This window comes from Euprymna scolopes, chromosome 5 (assembly GCF_053919585.1).
Source record: "Euprymna scolopes isolate OS-2025 chromosome 5, ASM5391958v1, whole genome shotgun sequence".
Taxonomy (NCBI): domain Eukaryota; kingdom Metazoa; phylum Mollusca; class Cephalopoda; order Sepiida; family Sepiolidae; genus Euprymna; species Euprymna scolopes.
The window spans coordinates 75,376,009-75,395,760 of NC_136486.1; the positions used below are offsets into that span (position 1 = coordinate 75,376,009).

Below are 19,752 nucleotides of genomic sequence, written 5' to 3' on the forward strand. Positions count from 1 at the left end.
CACTGACCCTGAAAATATCGTAAAAATAGAATCAATAGAAAAATTTTGATAGATTTTTAATTGAAAAATATTGAGTTCGGAAAATTCATTACTGTTTAAAAAAAAAAAAAAAAAAAATTTCTATTACTTTTAAAACAACTGTAATAGTTTATTTTGGAAGTATAATCCATAAAGAAAATAAATAACCCACTTTTAACAGAGAAATTCCGAGATTTTTATATTGTATTCGCAGTTTCGTGTTAGGGGTGTCAAAAATTCCTACAAAAATTCTGATACACCGGCTGCTGCAAGAAAGGTGGGCTCTCTCTACCGTGCTAGACAACTACTAGCACCCGAAAGTATCCTGTACCTCTATAAGGCCACCATTCGCTCATGTATGGAGTATTGCTGTCACATCTGGGCTGGTGCATCTGCTACTAGTCTCTCGCTCCTTGACAAGGTTCTAAAGAGAGTCGCAAACCTGATAGGCCCTGAACTGGCATCTAAGCTTCAACTTCTGTCCCATCGACGAAATGTTGCATCCCTCTGCCATTTCTACAACTATTTTAGTGGTGAATGCTCTGAGGAACTGCAATCACTTGTGCCCCCACGACGTGAGCACCCTCGACAAACCCGACAGGCTGCTAAATCCCACCCCCACACTGTAGAGATCCCTAGATGTAAAAAATCTTTTTACTTCAGTAGTTTCTTCCCCAGAACCGCTAGACTCTTGAATTCCATTCCAGGTCCCTGCTTCCCCAACAGTTCTGACGTGCAGAAGTTCAAGTGTAACGTGAACCGACATCTTGCTGCCCAAATCCCTACATAGTACCCCAGTAGTTGTTGCCCCTGATAGTAGCCCCCTACACCAAAGTGGCAATTTGCCTTGTATGGGGTGAAAATGTAAAAAAAAAAAAAAAAAAAAAAAAATTTTAAATTAGTTGCCGAGAGAAAGTTCATAGTTATCTCCCTTATAAAAAGAAAACTGGCGCCATAATGCGAATCATTTGCTAATAATCACTCCTCATCTGCGAAAAAATCTCCATCTGAAATATTCGATACTTGATACTTAATCGATAGTAGTCAGGAAAAGTAAATAAAGCATTTTTTTCATAAACAAAAGAAGCTGTACATAAAAAAAGGATTAAAATTGTACGTACTTTTTCCTCCGTAACTTTTTCTTTTTTTCGTGTTCCTCTAAGAAGAGATCATACATTGGCAATTCTTTTTTCTCTATAAGATCGGCAAGAATCGATCGAAATCGAGATTCATCTTCATCTGTCGCGCACATCATGTTATTCAATATGGTTTCCATGCAACCTTTCGATTTCAAATAAGTCTTTTTCAAATCTTCAAGTTCTTCTTGGGAATTTTTGTATTCCTTCTCAAACATTTCAATATCTGTCAGTGAAACTTTCTTGAAAAGGCATCTCCAGTAATCATACCAATCCTTACTTTCTGAGAAGAAATCATCGTCATCAAAAGCGCCCGTTTCGTCGTAAACAACCCGTTTATCCTCGTCTTGAAGTATAGAATATATTTTAGATAAAATTTGAAATTTTGTAGTAGCATTTTCTCTATTAACTTCTTCTACTTTATCAGGATGAGTAGCCAACGACTTTTTATAATAAGCCTTTTTAATTTCTGAAGGTTTAGCTGTTTTACTCACTTCCAAAATATCATAAAAGCATTTACTTGAGAAATGCTTTTGGCATAGCGCGAGGAAATCCGTCATTTTTCGTGAAGTAACTTAACAAGAAATAAAGCTGACGAAATGAGAAGGAGGACACTTTTCATGTAACACCGTTAGCGTAAAAAATGCCCAGTATTGCCAAATGAGACTTTAAAAACCCGCCAGATTTAGGTGGGGTGGGGGGTCTCCAGAAAATCGCTAGATTTTCAACTTTTACCGTCTGATCGCTAATTAAAAAAAATATTTTTAAAAATCTCCCCAAAAGAAAAACACTATATTTCAACTTCCTACCCTACATAAAAATATGAATATACAAAATATTTCCTGTTTTCTCATTATATATTTTTTGGAATTATATTGAAGCAGTTAGCTCCTCAGAAGGCTTCCAAATTTTATCAGCTAGTTTTTCAGGGTGCCCAGAAAACTCGTCCCGGGAAAACTCGTCCCATTTCGCTAGGTAGGAAAACTGGTCCCTTATTGAATAAATATCGATTGAAAACACATTTTATGATCGTTCTCGAAGGAGATTTTTTTTTTTTTAAATAGACTATAGCCCTCCATAATATTTTTTTAAAAATAACGATCTTTTTCGAGTCATAAAAACAATAATTAAAAACAAAACCAAAAAATTAAAAAACAGGGAGCGATTCGTCGTCGATTCTATGTTACTTTTGTTTTGGTTTTTTAATCATGATAGTTTTTTTGTTGTTGTTATGTTTTTGTTTTCTCTCATACCAAATGCACTCATGCGTTATTTAAAATTATAATTTTATCAGTTATCAACATTTATTTTTGGTAATCTCCAAAAATACCGTTAGGGCTTACAACATGGCCGCCAGAAGAGTCAACAAAAAACTGCGAATAAAATATATAAAACTCGTAATTTCTGTTTTTAAAGTGGGTTGTCAATTTTCTTTATGAAATATACTTCCAAAATAAACTATTACAGTCGTTTAAAACATAATAGAAGTATTATTCTTTATTTAAAAAAAAAAAAATGTTTACAAAATGTCTACGAACGTGCGTAGACATTTTGTAAACATTGTTTTTAAAAAATAAAAAATAATACTTCTATTATGTTTTAAACGACTGTAATAGTTTATTTTGGAAGTATATTTCATAAAGAAAATTGACAACCCACTTTAAAAACAGAAATTACGAGTTTTATATATTTTATTCGCAGTTTTTTGTTGACTCTTCTGGCGGCCATGTTGTAAGCCCTAACGGTATTTTTGGAGATTACCTTATTTTTTTAATTTTAATTTTGCAAAAATTAACTAATAAATTAAAAGCGAAATATTTTTTTTGGCGCGAGAGATACCATGTGCTAACAATCTCTCGCTAACTCATTTTTAATTTTTTAAATTTTTGCTTCAAAATTCTAAAATCAATCATTTAAGAGAAAAAGTAATCACTAAATAAATTTATCAATCAATTTTATTGAAAACTCCGCTATCGTTTATCAAGAATCTTTTTAATTTCATTTTTTGTTGGTTGTTTTTCGGAGGGAGATATAGTTTTTGAATTTAGGAAAACTCGGCCCGGGAAAACTCGTCTCGGGAAAACTCGACCCGGAAAACTCGTCCCCTTTCGCTAGGTAGGAAAACTGGTCCCTTATTGAATAAATATCGATTGAAAACACATTTTATGATCGTTCTTGAAGGTGATATTGGTTTTTAAAATAGACTATAGCCCCCCCCCCATAATATTTTTTTAAAAATATTTTTACTTGTTTAATTTTTTTTTTTTAAATAAAATCGATTTTCTAAGTGTCCGTTTTCTGAATTTAGGAAAACTCGTCTCGGGAAAACTCGTCTCGGGAAAACTCGTCTCGGGAAAACTCGGCCCGGGAAAACTCGGCCCAGGAAAAATCGTCTCCGGAAAACTCGACTCCAGAAAACTCGTCCCCTTTCGCTAGGTAGGAAAACTGGTCCCTTGTTGAATAAATATCGATTGAAAACACATTTTATGATCGTTCTTGAAGGACATATTGTTTTTAAAAATAGACTATAGCCCCCCATAATATTTAAAAAAAATATTTTTACGTGTTTAATGTTTTTTTTTGTTTTTTTAAAAATAAAATCGATTTTCTAAGTGTCTGTTTTCTACCTAACTGGCTAAGTTCTTAGTGGTTTCACTTATTTTAAAGCGTTTATTATGTTCATAAACGAGACCGCATATTTTTTTATATTAATTTAAAAAGAATTTACTTATTTACTGTTGTTTATAAAAGGATAAAATCGATTTTTCTACCTCGCCGACTATGTTGTTTGTTGTTTAATTTATTTGGAATCGTTTATTCGGTAAAGAAAAAAACACAGAAAACAAACAAAAAACATGTCGAGTGTTACGTGAGAACGAAAAATAATGTCCGGTATATCACATCTTAGGGGTCTTGATAATCGCTAAAAAATAGAAAATTAAAGAAATTACTGAGGGAGATTTGGTTTCAAAAAGAAAATAATAAATTTTAATATTTTTAAAAATATAATTTAGAGAGGGGGGGGAGTAAAAACGAATTTAGGAAAACTCGTCCCGGGAAATTCTGTTAGAAATTCGCTCAATATATGTTACTGTGACATAACTTGACATATATTCGGTGGTTTTTTAATAGTATTTTGTCTAGTTTATTATTTATAACACCTTTTCCTGAACTTACCGTGTTAAAGAGAGAGTCGGCCGCCATTTTGAATTTTCCAATACATCGGTAAACACTATGCTTTTTGAGCTGAATAAACATGTTAAATTGAATAAAAACACAAAAATTATATCCAGTTTGGTAGAAAAGTAATGTATCTTGCCTTTGATAACATTTATTTGTTATATATATATTTTTTTAACAACTTTTTCGAATCTATGTGTACAGTAATACAAACCCGTTTTCTATTTTGGTGGCTCACCAATTGCGTTTCTTGCTATTACTATACTCTCAACAGCCTCTTCTTTTTGGATCATTTTTATCAGTTTCCAGATAGATGGATGCCGATGACCAACAAGATGATAAAATTTATTATTCAACCCTTCACACAAGTTGTTGGTTCGCGAACAATTATTAATTGCTGCTTGATGTACATTCCAAAGTTCTGGTGGAAATTTGGGCGGGATACGCTGAAGGTTTACTACTGAAAGTCCTGACTGGTTGTTTTGTCTTCCCCGTGGAATATATGTACCAGAAACATAGGTTTGGTCAAAATGCAGCAGTAAAGGAACTGCTTCATCAGGGCATTTTGTCTTGAGCAATTGCATTCCCGCTGGAACATCTTCCACGGGCACAAATGCCAATGAGTCAATCTGTCCACAAAATTGACGAAAGTTTTCACTCTGTTTGTAATGCTTGGTGAGGCCAAGTTCCTGTATTTTTCTCCAAGTACTCGGAGTCAAATGGTAGAAACATCCTTGTGTGCGTGTTTCTGGTCCTAATAAATTGTTGATGGCTTGGATTGTCGCCTGTTCAAAGTCTACAATTATTGTTGATGGATCAGGAAAAATATTAATATTATGACAGCGATCTATAATTGCTTGTAGCAGTGTTTCATATGTTTCTTGGGTCTTATTCTGCAGACAAGCAAAAACTGTAGAAACTGCAGTGTTCCCAATTGGAGTTTGTATTACATAAAGCTGCAGAAATCCACGTGGCGCCATTGTATAGTTGCCATCCATCAGCCATGTATCAGCAGAAGCAAGTAACTGTAATGATTCATCAGAACCAAATGCTATGATGCGGTTGGCAGTGTTTGGACCACTGTCAAAGAACAAAAATGGTTTGGGCTCAGGAGCAGAAGTAGTTGTCCACTCTCCAGTAAGATGCAGATCTTCCACTGTGTCTGGAATTTGTGGATACCGTTTTGCTTAGGCACCGCCAAAACTGGGGGGGCAGGTAAGTACTTTTTGACGGACCGTCTTTTTAAAAATCTACCAAAAATCAGGTAATTATCCGATCAATACGAAATTTTCAGCGATTATTAGGAGAAGAATGAACTTTATAACAGTGTACTTATTTTTCATAAACGATATTTATATATATATATTTTTTTGCTTACAACCCCCCCCCCTTGTTTTGAAGTGGGAACAAATATGCTTACAATAATCATCTGAAACTGAACACAAGATATTGTGTTGTTGTAAGGGACAGAATTATAGATTAAAAAAAAAAAAAAATTGTTTGCATACCTTATTTTGACGTCTGAATATCAGAACTTTGATTGTGTTTAATTATCCCACTTTTGAGTTTTGAAGTGTGAAATTCGGTGAATATGTTAAGTAAAATAATTAATTTAAGCAAAACAAAACAAATTTTTTTTTAATATTTATACGAAAAAAGCCATTTTAAAATTTTTGATAAATAAATTAACAATTTTTTTTTAGCGAGCCGAATAATGCATGACCACTATTAAATAGGGCACGCTTTGAATAATCAATACAAAAAAAAAAAAATTCGATAAATATTGTGCCCTTTGTGTTAAAAATAGCATCATTTTTTTCGATCCCGTTTGAAAACGTTTGCCGCCTTTCAACTACGGTGGACCAAACGCGTTGAAATAATTTTTTTTTATTCTGCTTTAAATTGCCCCCCCCCCATTTTAGGGAGCCTGGCCCCCACACACATACACATTAAAAACCAAACTCATACAAATGGTCACCCATCTGGTACTGGCCAGCCTCAGCTTAATAATACATTGAAATTTTCGTCACTGAAAAATAAGTTTTTTGGCCTGTTTGGTCTTCCATAGTGTTCTTCTTATCAAACGCAAACGTAAACAGTGTCGATCTAGACTCTAGATCGACGCGAAATATCTGGTTACCTATATGAATAAGTGGAATTATTTGAAATTCAGGTACTTATATTATAATATTTTTGCATATTCTCTTAGAAAATCATCCTACATCTTAGTTAGACAATAAATAAATAAATAAATTAATTATTTCAAAAACCTTTTTTTTTAAATATTTATGTACGTTTTTTGTGCAAGGCAAAAAATGTCAATTGTTAACTTTTTGGGAAAATTTAACATTTAAAATTTAATTAAAAATAGTAGAAAAAGTTTTACATTATTCTGTTTTCTATATGATAAAATTCAGGGTTTTATCTTTCTGGAAAAAAAAAAAGTTACTCAGAAATAATGGATTTTAATAAATGTAATTTCGTTTTAAAAAACAACAATAACTTAATTTTGCGGCCATTTTTGGCGGTGCCTAGTTTTGCTCTTTGGTTACGTAAAGTTCTTTTTATACCATCCTCACTTGGAAGTAGTGCTTTTGCATCGACCGGTAAGTAATCCAGGTTGTTGCTATAAATCTGGCTAGGTTTATCTTCTGTTTCTGATGCTCTACTCTTCATTTTGTCGATGCATTTTCTTCTGCATAACTAGGAGCGTTGTTGTGGTCATTAGCTGGTACAGGATTAGTCATCTCACAGCTTGTGGTCAAGGTACCTTTACAAAAAGATGTTCTTTTTACACATCTCCATCTGATAATAGTTGAACGTGCAACCTGTTTGGTATACATACATACCCTTGGAAGCAAATTTTCTCTTTTCCTTTGTTCGTCCTTATAATTTCCATGATAGATTTATGATAGTTCTTCCTAGTTTCTTTTGGGGCTGATGTTGTTTCTTCTTGTAGTTCACTTTAAGTAGTGGTGCTGGCAACTGTGGGAACATGCCAACCGGATGCTAACGTCTCCAGCATAAGAGACAAAATAAAAAATCTTCGTTTGCACATGGCTCCACGCATCGCTTCCGTTTGGAAAAAGAAAAATAAGAAACCATAAAAAGAATTATGAACCAATGGCAGAGCTCCCCGCCGAAAATAAAGGCCTAAAATATGACAGCCGCTGAGATCCGGTTTACGACTATAAAAAGAGGGGACCAGAAAGAAGAAAAAAAGAAGGAAAGAGATTCGCCCAGCTGTGTCAGTGAACGCACGGACATTCTTCCACCGGACCTACAAAAAAAGAAGAAGAAAAACACAGGAGGCAAAAACGCCGCGCTAAATGTAGTCGTCGCTCTCCAGTTAAAAGCCTGACACATATCACCGAAGTAGCACGACTGGCCGCCACTTACCCCCCCCCCCCGTCGTCTGAAAAGATAAGTACGCTTTGTTTAATTATAATACCCTACAAAAGTCACTCCTGATCAATGCATACACAAGCTGGACTACCATTCTCAATTTTCCTACAACATTTATTTCTCTTCCCTCGCGGGAACAAGCAATAGTAACCCGAACTTGAGGTGAAAACACATCTCTTTTTTTTGCTACAACACCAGTCCTGCAATGAGCATTGGTTACATACGCTCGGACATATAACTAAAACATTCATTTCTTTCAATAGCAAATAAACCACGTTTACCTTCTCCAGTAATTGAGTCTTGGTTTCCTTCAATTCCTCATTTGTTTCATTATTCTCTTGTAACGGGATTGGGGTATTTATATATCCTAGTCTCCCTACACAACTTCAGTGAGTCAAAACTGAACTCTGTCATATTTGGTCAGTAAGCTGTTATTTATATTGGAATCAGTTTATAATTTTATGTCAGAAATATACTCAGTGACCGATTGACCCCAGAAATGTCCCCAGAACGGTTTCATACTCAATGAGCATGAAACTGTGAGATGAATTGGTCATAAAACCTTTTCGCACGTATATGCGACAACACCTGTTATCTTTCACTTTAGTTTATGTGTCTGTTGAATTTGTTAATAAGGCAATAAAACTATTTTTGGTAATTAACAACATTGATACAGTTTAGCTTTGAGAATTTTGTGTTACTGTTCCCATTCCAGCTTTGGACTACTATTCTCATCTTGAGTATTCCTATTTACTTGCTTCCTCAAGAGGGCAAAGTTAGACACAAGGTCGTTTTTTTATGTGGGCAATATCCAGCTCTCCTACAAGAGGAACTCTGGATCAGAACAAAAATTAAAATTGTCTCAGTCTGAAAGGATTTATTAATTCTTCATTGAACGGGGAGATAATAGGTGGAGTGTAGCATCAGAAGTGATACTACACTTTGTTAACGTATTAGTCGATGCAACCTCCGACAGAAATTTTGTGCAGATTCTCGAGTTCAACAGAAACATTCCAGAGTTCAATATTTATTTAATAATAGCAGTTTTGGATAAATAAGAAAAAATGGCAAAGCCCAACTTATCAACGATAAAATGCATTCAATGATAAAATAAATTTAGAGTGCACCAAAATTAATTTTTTCTTTTATCAAAGATAAAAGCCAGTCGAGGATAAGTGTTAACCAGGGAGCTTTTAATTACACTAAAGAAAGTGCATCTTTTCTGGATCATTTTTATTTTGTTTTGTTTTAGGGGAAAAAAACTTATCCCCGTGTGTGTTTTATCCTTGATAACTAGTGATTCATTATGAAAAAAGAACCCAAAAATACAACTACAACTTGTTCAGAAAAGATGCATTTTGTTTAGTGTAATTGAAAACTTCCACATTAACCCTTATCCTCGAGTGTGTTTTATCCTTGATAAGTTGCGATTCATTAGTCCTAAGTACCCCATTTTGGGGAGCTAGATAGTCACCAGATTAAAAACCAACATTGTGTCTAACTTTGCCCTTGCGGGGTGCAATTAAATAAGAACCTTTAGATAAACAATGCTTCTAAACTGTAATTGTAATCTTTTGTTCCGATGAAAACTGCCCCTTTTTTGGGGGGGGGCTGGATATTAAAAATCGACCTTGTGTCTAACTCTGCCCTCGTTGACGGCAAGAAAATAGGAACTTTTACAAAACCCAAAATGAGGTTAGAATTTGGGACCCCATAGCTTCAGTAGCACCTTCTGGTGCCATTTTTACCTAGTTATTCACTTGTGCCATTTTTACCGGTGCAATTTTTACCGGTGCCATTTCTACCAGTGCCATTTTTACCGAGCACCCTATTTTGAAGTGTTCAGTTTACACCTACTTGGCAAAATTTACAGTTGAATATTAAAACACTGAACTTTTTTTTTTTTAGCCTGGCCGCTAAATGTGTATATCTTATAAACTAATTGATGTTTGTTTGCGTCTTTTTTATCGGTTTGAATTTCTTCAAAACGAAATCTCCAGAGATTTTAGAGAAAAAAAAAAACGCTAGCCGCTAGATCCAAAATTTATCCGCTAGATTCCAAACGAACTCTCCAGATAAAGCGGGAAACCCGCTAAATTGGCAACCCTGCTTACACACACACACACACACACACACACACACACACACAACCAGAGATTTATATTTTTATGTAGGGTAGGAAATAAAAATGTAGTGTTTTTCTTTTTTGGAGATTTTTTTGTTTTGAATTAGCGGTTTTGGAAAATTTCAGATAGCAACACCGATGAAAAGTTACAAATCTAGCGATTATCTGGAGATTTTTTTCTGCTGATCTAGCGGGTTTTGAAAAGCTCAGTTAGCCATACTGTATCTTACAGAGAAAAGTGAAGGCAGACAAATCATTTACTTCCTGTGTTTTTCTGTAATCATGGCGGCCGTTGATATGGCGGTAAATTCAGGTATTGTAATTATATGAATGTATATTTATGTATTGAAACATTTTTAGAATTTTCACTCGCATGTTATTTTATTTGGGATTTAATTAGTTATTAAAGAACTATGTTTACGCAATTTTCGTAACTTTATATCATTGTATCAACTTTGAGTCTTTCAATAACACGTGTTTTTTTTTTAAATAAATATTTGTACGAATAAAGTGTATATTAGCATTTGTAGTCTTTCAAGTATAATTGTTTTATTTTAATTGTATTCATTGACGATCCTAATAAGAACATTAATATAGATGAAGTTAAATTCGATCTCTTAAACGTATTGTTTCCAATTTTAGTTTAGAACTTTTTTTTATCCCTTGAATGTAATTGAACCTCATCATCTAGTATTCTTATTTCATATAATTAAATGTATTGAAAGATAATAGCTTGATACTAAACTTCCAGCGGTACTTCTACAGTGTATCACCGAAAATAGAGACGCTATTTTGTTTTTCGGGCACCTGTCGTTAAAATAAAGAGGGTAAAATCAGTATTTTAAACTATGGCCGAAGTAAGAAATAAAAAATTAAACTAGATATTAATTACTTCGGTCAGTTTTTACGACGTGCCGCAGTCCCCACTCCCCCAGCGTATTATAAGCACCCCAACCTCCCCATGTTAAGAACGGCTTTCGGAATAAACACCGCCCCTAACCTCGAAAGCCGTTCTTAACATGGAAGTGGGGGGTATTCCGAAAGCCGTTCTTAACATGGTAGGTTTTGGTGCTTATAATACTGGGGGAACGTCGTAAAAATTGACCTGGTTTGTATTATGGTACACGAGTACTCTGCTCTACCCTCTAGCGAAATACGCATCAGCTCCGATATTGTACAATGTACGCAGTTCGACTTAGGGAACGCTTAGCTTTTTTTTTTTTAATGTATTATTGCTTTTGGTGCTATTTTTTTTTTTTTTTAATCGAGTTTAATTAAAGTTTTATAATATGTTTTTCAGCACGGATCAATAAGTGCCTTGCTTTTTTATTTTGACTTGTTTTCTTTTTGTTTGACGGATTGTTTTTTGGTAAATATCCAGATACGCTACAACAGAACACCGACCACTCTAATTTGTTTTTATAGGTAATTGAGGTCGCTGACAACGAATCTGATAGTCAAACTTGGGGCAATTTACTGTTTGTATGGTATTAACCCCTGAACCCACGAACTACTTTCCACCATTTTGCAGCTTCCGTTTACGCTACGTGCGCTGCGCTGCAGCATAAAACGACGGCTTGCTTCACCGAGCAAACTGCCTTCTCACATGGCGTATCAATTAAAAAATTACAGACTGACATTTTTTAATGACTTACAATTAAAGAAAAGTACAACAAATTGGGGGACCTTTTTTGGTACTTGTACAGTTTAGTCAAGACATTAAAAAATGAAAATATCGAACAAAGTTTAAATTGTATGTATCCGTTATAGAACGAAGTTCTCCGAAAAAAAAAAAATTCACTTAATTTCATCAAGTTTTTTTTTTTACAGCGGAAAAACACGGTTTTATGAGAGCGCGTTGAAGGCGGTCATATTGGATTAAAAAAAAAAAAATTGTTTAAGGAAACTAAAATAGGAAGAAAAAAAAAGGAACAGTAGTCGTCTTACACCGGTTGAAAGAATGCCATTGATTGGATAACGAAATTATGACGTCATTTTATAAATAAAATGGAATAATGAATGCAGGGATTTTTAAAACAATTTTTTTAAATGTAATTTTATAAATAGAATAATTAGAAATGATAAAAAGAAATGATATTGCAATTAACAATATTAAAAAACATTTTTTTTTGTATTTCACAGGAAATGTGGAGTCTCAGAGTCTGCATATACGTTTTTTTTGTTTTTTTAATGGATGCTCCCTGAAAGCGGATGCACAAAAGATTTTCATTTGTTTATAAATAAATAAATAAATACACATGATTAAAAAAAAAAAAAAAAAAAAAGTTTGTCTTTACATCTCAATTTCCTCCCAGCAGAAGCAAATGAATTCCACAAATACAAAAGCCATACTTTTCAAACTCAAAATTTATTCACAAGTAACAGCAATGAAAGTTCTTTTGTTCTGGTATAGTCCTTTTGCAAAACGGTGGCCCGATTTGACCCCATACGCATGGAGCCTTTAGTTCGAATTCCTATTGTTGGAATTCCTTTGCTTTTTTATTTTGAATGGTGACTCAAGAGGAAATGAAATAAGATCCAATATTTGGAAAATAAACATGCAGAACAGTTCCTGAATGTCATCCTCAATTGGGATAAATACAACAATATAAGTAGTCTCTGCTTGTAGAGATGTGTCCTTCATTCACCAACTGTTTGGTGTTCATGAAGGAATTGTCTTGGCTCTCTCTCTTGAGAGCTGCTGTGTTGAGTCTATCCTGATGCCGAATTTCTGTTAGGCTGAAAAATAAAAGCACAATACAGAAAAGGCCTCCAAGCAACTTATTATACTTATTCAAAATTAACCAATCACGGACCGGCTACTAGAACTGTGTGGCCAACCTAAAAGAAAGATGACGGTTGCATATGGAATTTCTCACACACTGCCAAGGAGGAGAGGAAGAAGTAATGGATAATCATTACTTTTTTCCAATACAAGTTAAATTGTAAAATGGTCGGATAAATGACAAATAGCAAGTTAATAAACATAAGTGTTAACTCAGACAAATTTATAATTTCTATGTTTTAATTCAGTTAAAATTTTTAACTTTAATATGTTGATCTGTTGACAATTCAGATTGAGATTCTCTAATATTGAAATTAAAGTTTTCCTTTTAACTGCCGAATACTGTTAAATGTTCATGCAACAAAAAAAGAGGTTTTTCTTCTTCAGCTTGCAACGCTCACGGCACACACAAAAAAAATGACAATCCTTTTTCTCTTCCAGTTTCGACGTTCGTAGAAAATCCGTCTTTCTTTCTTCCCACTGACACGCGAATTAACCGTACGTTCGAACCACCCCCAGTGAATAATCTTCCCAGCTTTTATGTCCTATCTAGAAAAAAAAAAGAAGAGACAGGAAAAAAAATATCTTCTCCTATCATGCCCTGCCTTCCCAAGATGCCCTTTGTGTATATAAATGAGCTAGCCATCCTTTCCTTCTTTCCCCAAAAGCGATGCAGATACGCCCAGTACATTTTTTTTCTTCTTTCTAACCATATACCCCACAGATTCAATAATTACAACTTTAATTCAGTTAAACTTTCTTAATATTAATATGTGTGCCACTGTCTGCTGTCAATTTTCAGTTTAAACTTCAAATTCTCATGCATCCAGACATTGGCTAATTTCCACTATATGGATTGATCTGAGGAGCTTCATCCTTACAATTAGAACAAAGCCACTCCCCTAAGGTATCTTGCTGATTAACTCCCACGCAGCTGAAATGGTACCAGCTGTCACAGGAATCGCAGCACACCATTGGTGATGTTCCATCATTAGGAACAGAACAAGTTGGACAGAAAAAGGGACCTCCTTCTTCTATAAACTCAGTTGATGCAATATCATCATTACCCTTAATTTCCAATTTTTTAAGGAATGAACCTGTTCGCACCCATCCTTAAGAACAACCGACAACCGCAGAATGAACATTATTGTCGCTTCCAATAATAAATTTAATTGTTTTATCAAGATTCCAAAATTGTCTGGTTTTGTTGGGAGTCTTAATAAGTACTATCTCTCCAACAGATAAACTTGGGGGAACAATTGCTCCCATTTGGCATCGACTTCTTAATAACAAGAGGTAATCATTGTGCCAGATACGATTGAATTTTTCAACAAATTTATTCATTTTGAGGGAATGTAACAAGGCAGTCCTATTTAGGGGGGCAGGACTTATCTCAAAATCATAATTATTAATAAGCAAACAAGGTAGATGGCCTATTTGAAGAAAATGATTTGGAGTTAAAATACTAAAGTATCTGTCGGCAGAAGTAATATAAGTGAGGGGTCTGTCATTTGTTGCCTTTTGCACATCAGAAAGTGCAGTCAGAAATTCAAAATAATCCAACATTCTTCTACCGAATAGTTTCCTCAAGCATTGCCTGACAGTTTTAATTAGTCTCTCCCAGGCTCCCCCTTGCCAGGCAAAATAAAGGGGAATTGTTTGAGTGACGATGTGAATAGATTTAAATTGTTCCTCAGCTTGTCCGATTCGAGCACGTTTGACAACAATATTCCGGATGCAACAAAAGTTTTTGCGTTATCGGAATATACATGCGTAGAGATACCAAATAAATTGGTAAACCTAACGATGAAAGAGCGGGTGCTCATGTCCGGCAATAATTCCAAGTGAATTGCATGCAAACACATGCATGTAAAGAGTAATATGTACATTTTAACTTCTACCCCTCTAACTTTTATAGAAAATTGATCGGTGAAATCCACACCGATTTGTTTAAATGGGCAAACAAAGTTCATCCTATCAGCAGGCAATAGTAACCCTACAGGTGCCTTACAAAGCAGAGCATTCATCTTTTTACATACAGTGCAAGTACGCATGAAGGCTTTTACGGCTTGTTTCCCCTGAGGGATCCAAACCCCAGACAGCCTTAACTTACTAAGGGTTGAATTAACCCCCATGTGGCAACAGTTAAGATGAGCTTCCTTAATCGCCAGTTTTGTTAAATAATGATTTTTTCCCAACAAAAGGGGAAACTTGACGTAGAAGGGCAGAATATCAGAATTCTGTATCCTACCTGGTTCTAATTAACCCATCTTTATCAAGGAATGACCCTAAGGCAGTTACTCTAGGGGGAGGCACTTTACCGGAAGGTTGTTTCAAGTACCCTAGTTCATGAGAGAAGTCCTCCATTTGCATGTTAGCAAATAGCAATAATTTGGCCCTATTAAAATTGTCAGCACTATGGTGATGAAACAAATCATAAAATTTCAATACTTTTTCTAAGACGCTGATTGCCTTAGATAAGCTGGAATACCTTGTAATATCCAACGGGAAAGGATTTTCAGAAGGACGTGTCTCCTGAGAGTACAAACATGATACAATTTTTTTTATTAGTTTCGTTTAGATTGGCCAATCAATGCTATTTCTATTGAGCCATTCCAGGCCATACATCCAGAAATTGAATAACTGAGAAAATTTAGAAGTATTGATACCTCTAGTTAAAAGATCTGTCGGATTTTCCGACGAAGAAACATATTTTAATTTTGGTAGAATGCCAAATTTAATATTAATATCTTCTGAAAATGTTTTGATCTCGGCGATCCTGTTTTCAATGAATATATTTTTCTTGGATCCTTTACCGTTCAGCACCCATGAGAGAGTAACCTGGGAATCAGACATCAGGAAAAAATTATCAATGTTAAGGGGCTCCAGAACACCCAAAACCTGAGGGGCTACCTTAAGGGCTAAAAACATAGCCAATAGTTCCAAAGTGGGAAGTGACTTCCCTTTAATTGGGGCCACTCTGGCCTTTGCGAATAACAGAAAACAATTCGCTCCCTGTTTCACATACAGAGTGAATCCGTACGCGTTTTTCAACACGTCACAGAAACAAATGAATTCGACAGACTGATTTTCTGACAATACACGCCTGGGAAATTCAAACTTCCCCAAATCATTTAAATCCTTGACATGGGGTTGCCATAGCTTATTGAGCTCTTCGGGTATCCGCTCATTCCACGACAACTTGCTTTTCCAGATCGAGCTGACAATGATCTTCCCCTGTATCGTGACGAGGAGAAGCATAGATAAAGGGTCATATACTCCTGATATTTGCGAAAGAATCCCCCGTTTGATATTGACCTCAGGTCAACTAAAGTAGGAGAAAGTTTGAACGTATCCCAAATAGGATCATATAGGTATCCCAATACTTTCTCAAAGGCTGGGAAGGGAGAAGAAATAGTTTCATCCGCCAACATTTTATCTTGTATCTTAGAACAGTTAGAATTGCAGTATCGTAAATCGAAGCCTGCCTCTAACAATCTGCTACGAACATTGTTATAAATAACAGATAGAGACTCTCCATCACAACTGATGGTGACAAGATTATCCACATAAAAATTGTTGGAAATAGCATGCGATGCTGCATCTTTTGCATATTTTTCCGCATGGAATTTCAAAATGAAGTTCAGAACAAAGGGGCTAGCATTGAACCCAAATATGATTGTTTTGTACCTGTATGTACATAATTTGTTGTCCTTTTTAAGGAAAAAACAAAATCTATTTTTATCCTTTTATCTTTATTCACAAGTAACAGCAATGAAAGTTCTTTAGTTCTGGTATAGTCCTTTTGCAAAACGGTGGCCCGATTTGACCCCATACGCATGGAGCCTTTAGTTCGAATTCCTATTGTTGGAATGTTAGTTCGTTGTTCCTTTGGAAGGACCCATGAATGCTCATGGTAAACTCGGCGTAAATGATGGCGCCTATGATTAGGCTTAATGTGAGCCCCTTGGGACTCAAGTTGAAATGAGATAAGATCCAATATTTGGAAAATAAACATGCAGAACAGTTCTTGAATGTCATCCTCAATTGGGATAAATACAACAATATAAGTTGTCTCTGCTTGTAGAGATGTGTCCTTCATTCACCAACTGTTTGGTGTTCATGAAGGAATTGTCTTGGCTCTCTCTCTTGAGAGCCGTTGTGTTGAGTATCCCGATGCTGAATTTCTGTTAGGCTGAAAAATAAAAGCACAATACAGAAAAGGCCTCCAAGCAACTTACTTGACTTATTCAAAATTAACCAATCACGGACCGGCTACTAGAACTGTGTGGCCGGCCTAAAAAAAGCATTTATGAGAGATATACGAAGAAAGTGAAAAAGCAGCCATTCAAAGAAAACTTTATGCAGGGTCCACGTTTCCCGTGAAGTACTTTTTTTTTTACAAACAACCAAACAAAGATGATTAGAACTGATATTGTTCTCTGGTACATATTATACGTGAAAATATTTGCGCAGATTTCCTTTTTTTTTTTTTTTTTTTAATTTTTAAAATAAAGAAAAGTGGTTCACTATAAATGGGCAATCGAATTGTGTAACTTAAATGCGAGTAACTTTAAAAAAATTATTTTACAATATTATTTTTATATACCAATAATTATTAAATATTTAGTAATTAAATTTTTTTACATTAATTTCAACTGTTATAATTCTATAAATATTTTATAGTAATGACAGATCTAATTAACTTTTTTAATTCAAATAAAATGGTTTACTATAAATAAGCGATTGAATTGTTACCTAAATGACTTTAACTCTTTAAAAATTCTTTTACATTAATTATTTTTATACTATTATTAAATACTTATTAAATTCTTTTACAATAATTTCAATTTTTAAATTCTATCTTAACTTAAAAAAATTTAAAAATTCTTTTACAATATTATTTTTTATACTATTAATTATTAAATACTGTTTTAAATCGGTTTTCTAATATTGTTAATTGCAATATCATTTCTTTTTATCATTTCTAATTATTCTATTTATAAAATTACATTTAAAAAATTATTTTAAAAATCCCTGCATTTATAAAAATCATTTATTAAAAAAAAAAATTCTGTTTTCTAATATTGTTAATTTCATTATTCCATTTTATTTATAAAATGACATCATAATTTAGCTATCCAATCAATGGCATTCTTTCAGCCAGTGTAAGACGACTGCTGTTCCTATTTTTTTTTTTTTTTTAGAATTTAAAAATTAAAATTATTGTAAAAGAATTTAAGTATTTAATAAAAATGATTAATGTGAAAATTTTTTTAAATAGTCATTTAAGTAACACAATTCGATCATCTATATATAGTGAACTATTTTACTTTTATTTTAAATTTATAAAAGTTAATTACTCTCCAGTTATTACGATAAAATATGGATAGAATTTAACAATTTAAATTATTGTAAAAGAATGTAATTACTAAGTATTTAATAATTATTAGTATAAAAAAATGACAAACATAAAAATAAATAGAAATGATGAAAAGAAACGATATTGAAATTGACAATATTAGAAAACATTTTTTTTTTTGCATTTCACGAGAAACGTGGACTCTGCGTATACGTTTTTTTTAATGGATGCTTCCTGAAAGCACATGCACAAAAGGTTTTCATTGGTTTATAAATAAATAAATACACGTATGATTAAAATAAAAGAAAAAAAAGGTCTATGAGATATATACGAAGAAAGTGAAAAACTTTTTGCGCAAGTCAGGGAGCAGTCATTAAAAGAAAACTGTTTACGCAGGGTCCACATTTCTTGTGAATTACTTTTGTTTGTAAAAAAAAAAAAAAGAAATAAAATAAAAAAAAAATTAGAAATTATATTAATGAAACGATATCAAAATTGACAATAGTAGAATAAAGATTTTTGGTAAATATAGGGATACGCTACAACAGAACACCAACCACTGTAATTTGTTTTTTTTAGGGGTAATCGAGGTTACTGACAATGAATCTGATAATCAAACCCGTCGCAAATTGATCGTTTGTATGGTATTAACCCCTGCACCCAGGGACTATTTTCCGCCATTTTACAGCTTCCGTTTACGTTACGTGCTGTACATAAATGACAGTAGTTGAGTGTGCCTTCACGTAGCAAACTTCCTTTTCACATGGCGTACGAATCTTGTGGAACATTTAAAATTATATGAAAAAGAAGAAAAGCACTCCAAGTTGGTGGGGGGCTGGGGATTAATGTTGGAAAGACTTTTTTTGATTGGCGGACAATTTAAAATTCGAAGAAAATGTCTAAAAAAAAAAAAATACATTATAGTACTTTTGGGGAGGAATTTTTTTTGTCTTATGTAGTATGCATTTTAGACCAAGTTTTCATTCTTTTTATTGGGGGGGAGGATCAATTATAATGCTTGTGTGGCTTAACATGTGCTTCTGCAGTTTAATTAACTGTTTTTCTGTAAGTGACATGTCCATTGTGATAAAGTTGGTGTTGTTGAACTGACTGCAGAATTAATGCCCAGTGAAACAGACACTAGAGAAAAAGCAGCAGAACTGGATCGATTACATTATCTGATGAAAGAAGTTAAAGAGAGTTTCAGCTCCAAATCCTGACGCTTGCTCCTGATTTCTGATCTCGTGAATGCAGCTCCAAATTCTTCAAGTTATGTTGTTCAAACTGGCAGAGAACTGACAAATAGTATTTTGTCAAAACCTAACTCGATTTTTCCCGGAGACAGTTGATGTGATAATACAAATGTATGAGAATGATAAACACAGCCGCCAAATACCAGGCAAAAAAAAAATATTGTTAGTATAGCAAAGGGTGTTCGCAAACAAAACACTTGATAGTGTGTAATTTGCATAAACTGTATGTTGCTTTTAAATAGAAGTATCCTGATGTCAAGGTGGGGGGTTTCCAAATTTGCAGAGATGCATCCAAAGTGGAGTGTTTTAGCTGGATCTACGAGAACGCATTCTGTTTGTCTGTAACATACACATCAGAATGAAACACTTCTTGTTAATGCCATGAAGTGGAACATCACTTACAAAGATTTGATTTCAAAGTTACTCAGTGATTCTTCTAACAGTGTATGATGCATCGCTCTGAAAAGTGCCCTGATAGAGAAGCATTG

At 34.0% G+C, this 19,752-nt stretch overlaps 2 protein-coding genes across 3 annotated transcripts in view; one reads left to right on the plus strand and one right to left on the minus strand.

Moving 5' to 3' along the window:
• LOC145276858 (dnaJ homolog subfamily C member 9-like) overlaps positions 1 to 1,804 on the minus strand; it is a 48,610-nt gene extending 46,806 nt beyond the window's left edge. The window contains exon 1 of the mRNA XM_080128252.1: positions 1,140 to 1,804. Within this exon, the coding sequence (XP_079984378.1) occupies positions 1,140 to 1,714 (575 nt within the window). The 5' untranslated portion in view covers positions 1,715 to 1,804. The remainder of the gene's footprint in view (positions 1 to 1,139) is intronic.
• LOC145276857 (nuclear pore complex protein Nup205-like) overlaps positions 1 to 19,752 on the plus strand; it is a 393,804-nt gene that overhangs the window by 112,039 nt on the left and 262,013 nt on the right. Inside the window, exon 1 of one of the 2 annotated variants that reach the window (XM_080128251.1) lies at positions 10,025 to 10,177. The exons of the other annotated variant lie outside the window; for it this stretch is intronic. Within the exon in view, the coding sequence (XP_079984377.1) occupies positions 10,147 to 10,177 (31 nt within the window). The 5' untranslated portion in view covers positions 10,025 to 10,146. Of the gene's footprint in view, positions 1 to 10,024; positions 10,178 to 19,752 lie in introns of those variants that run through there. 2 annotated transcript variants of the gene reach the window in all.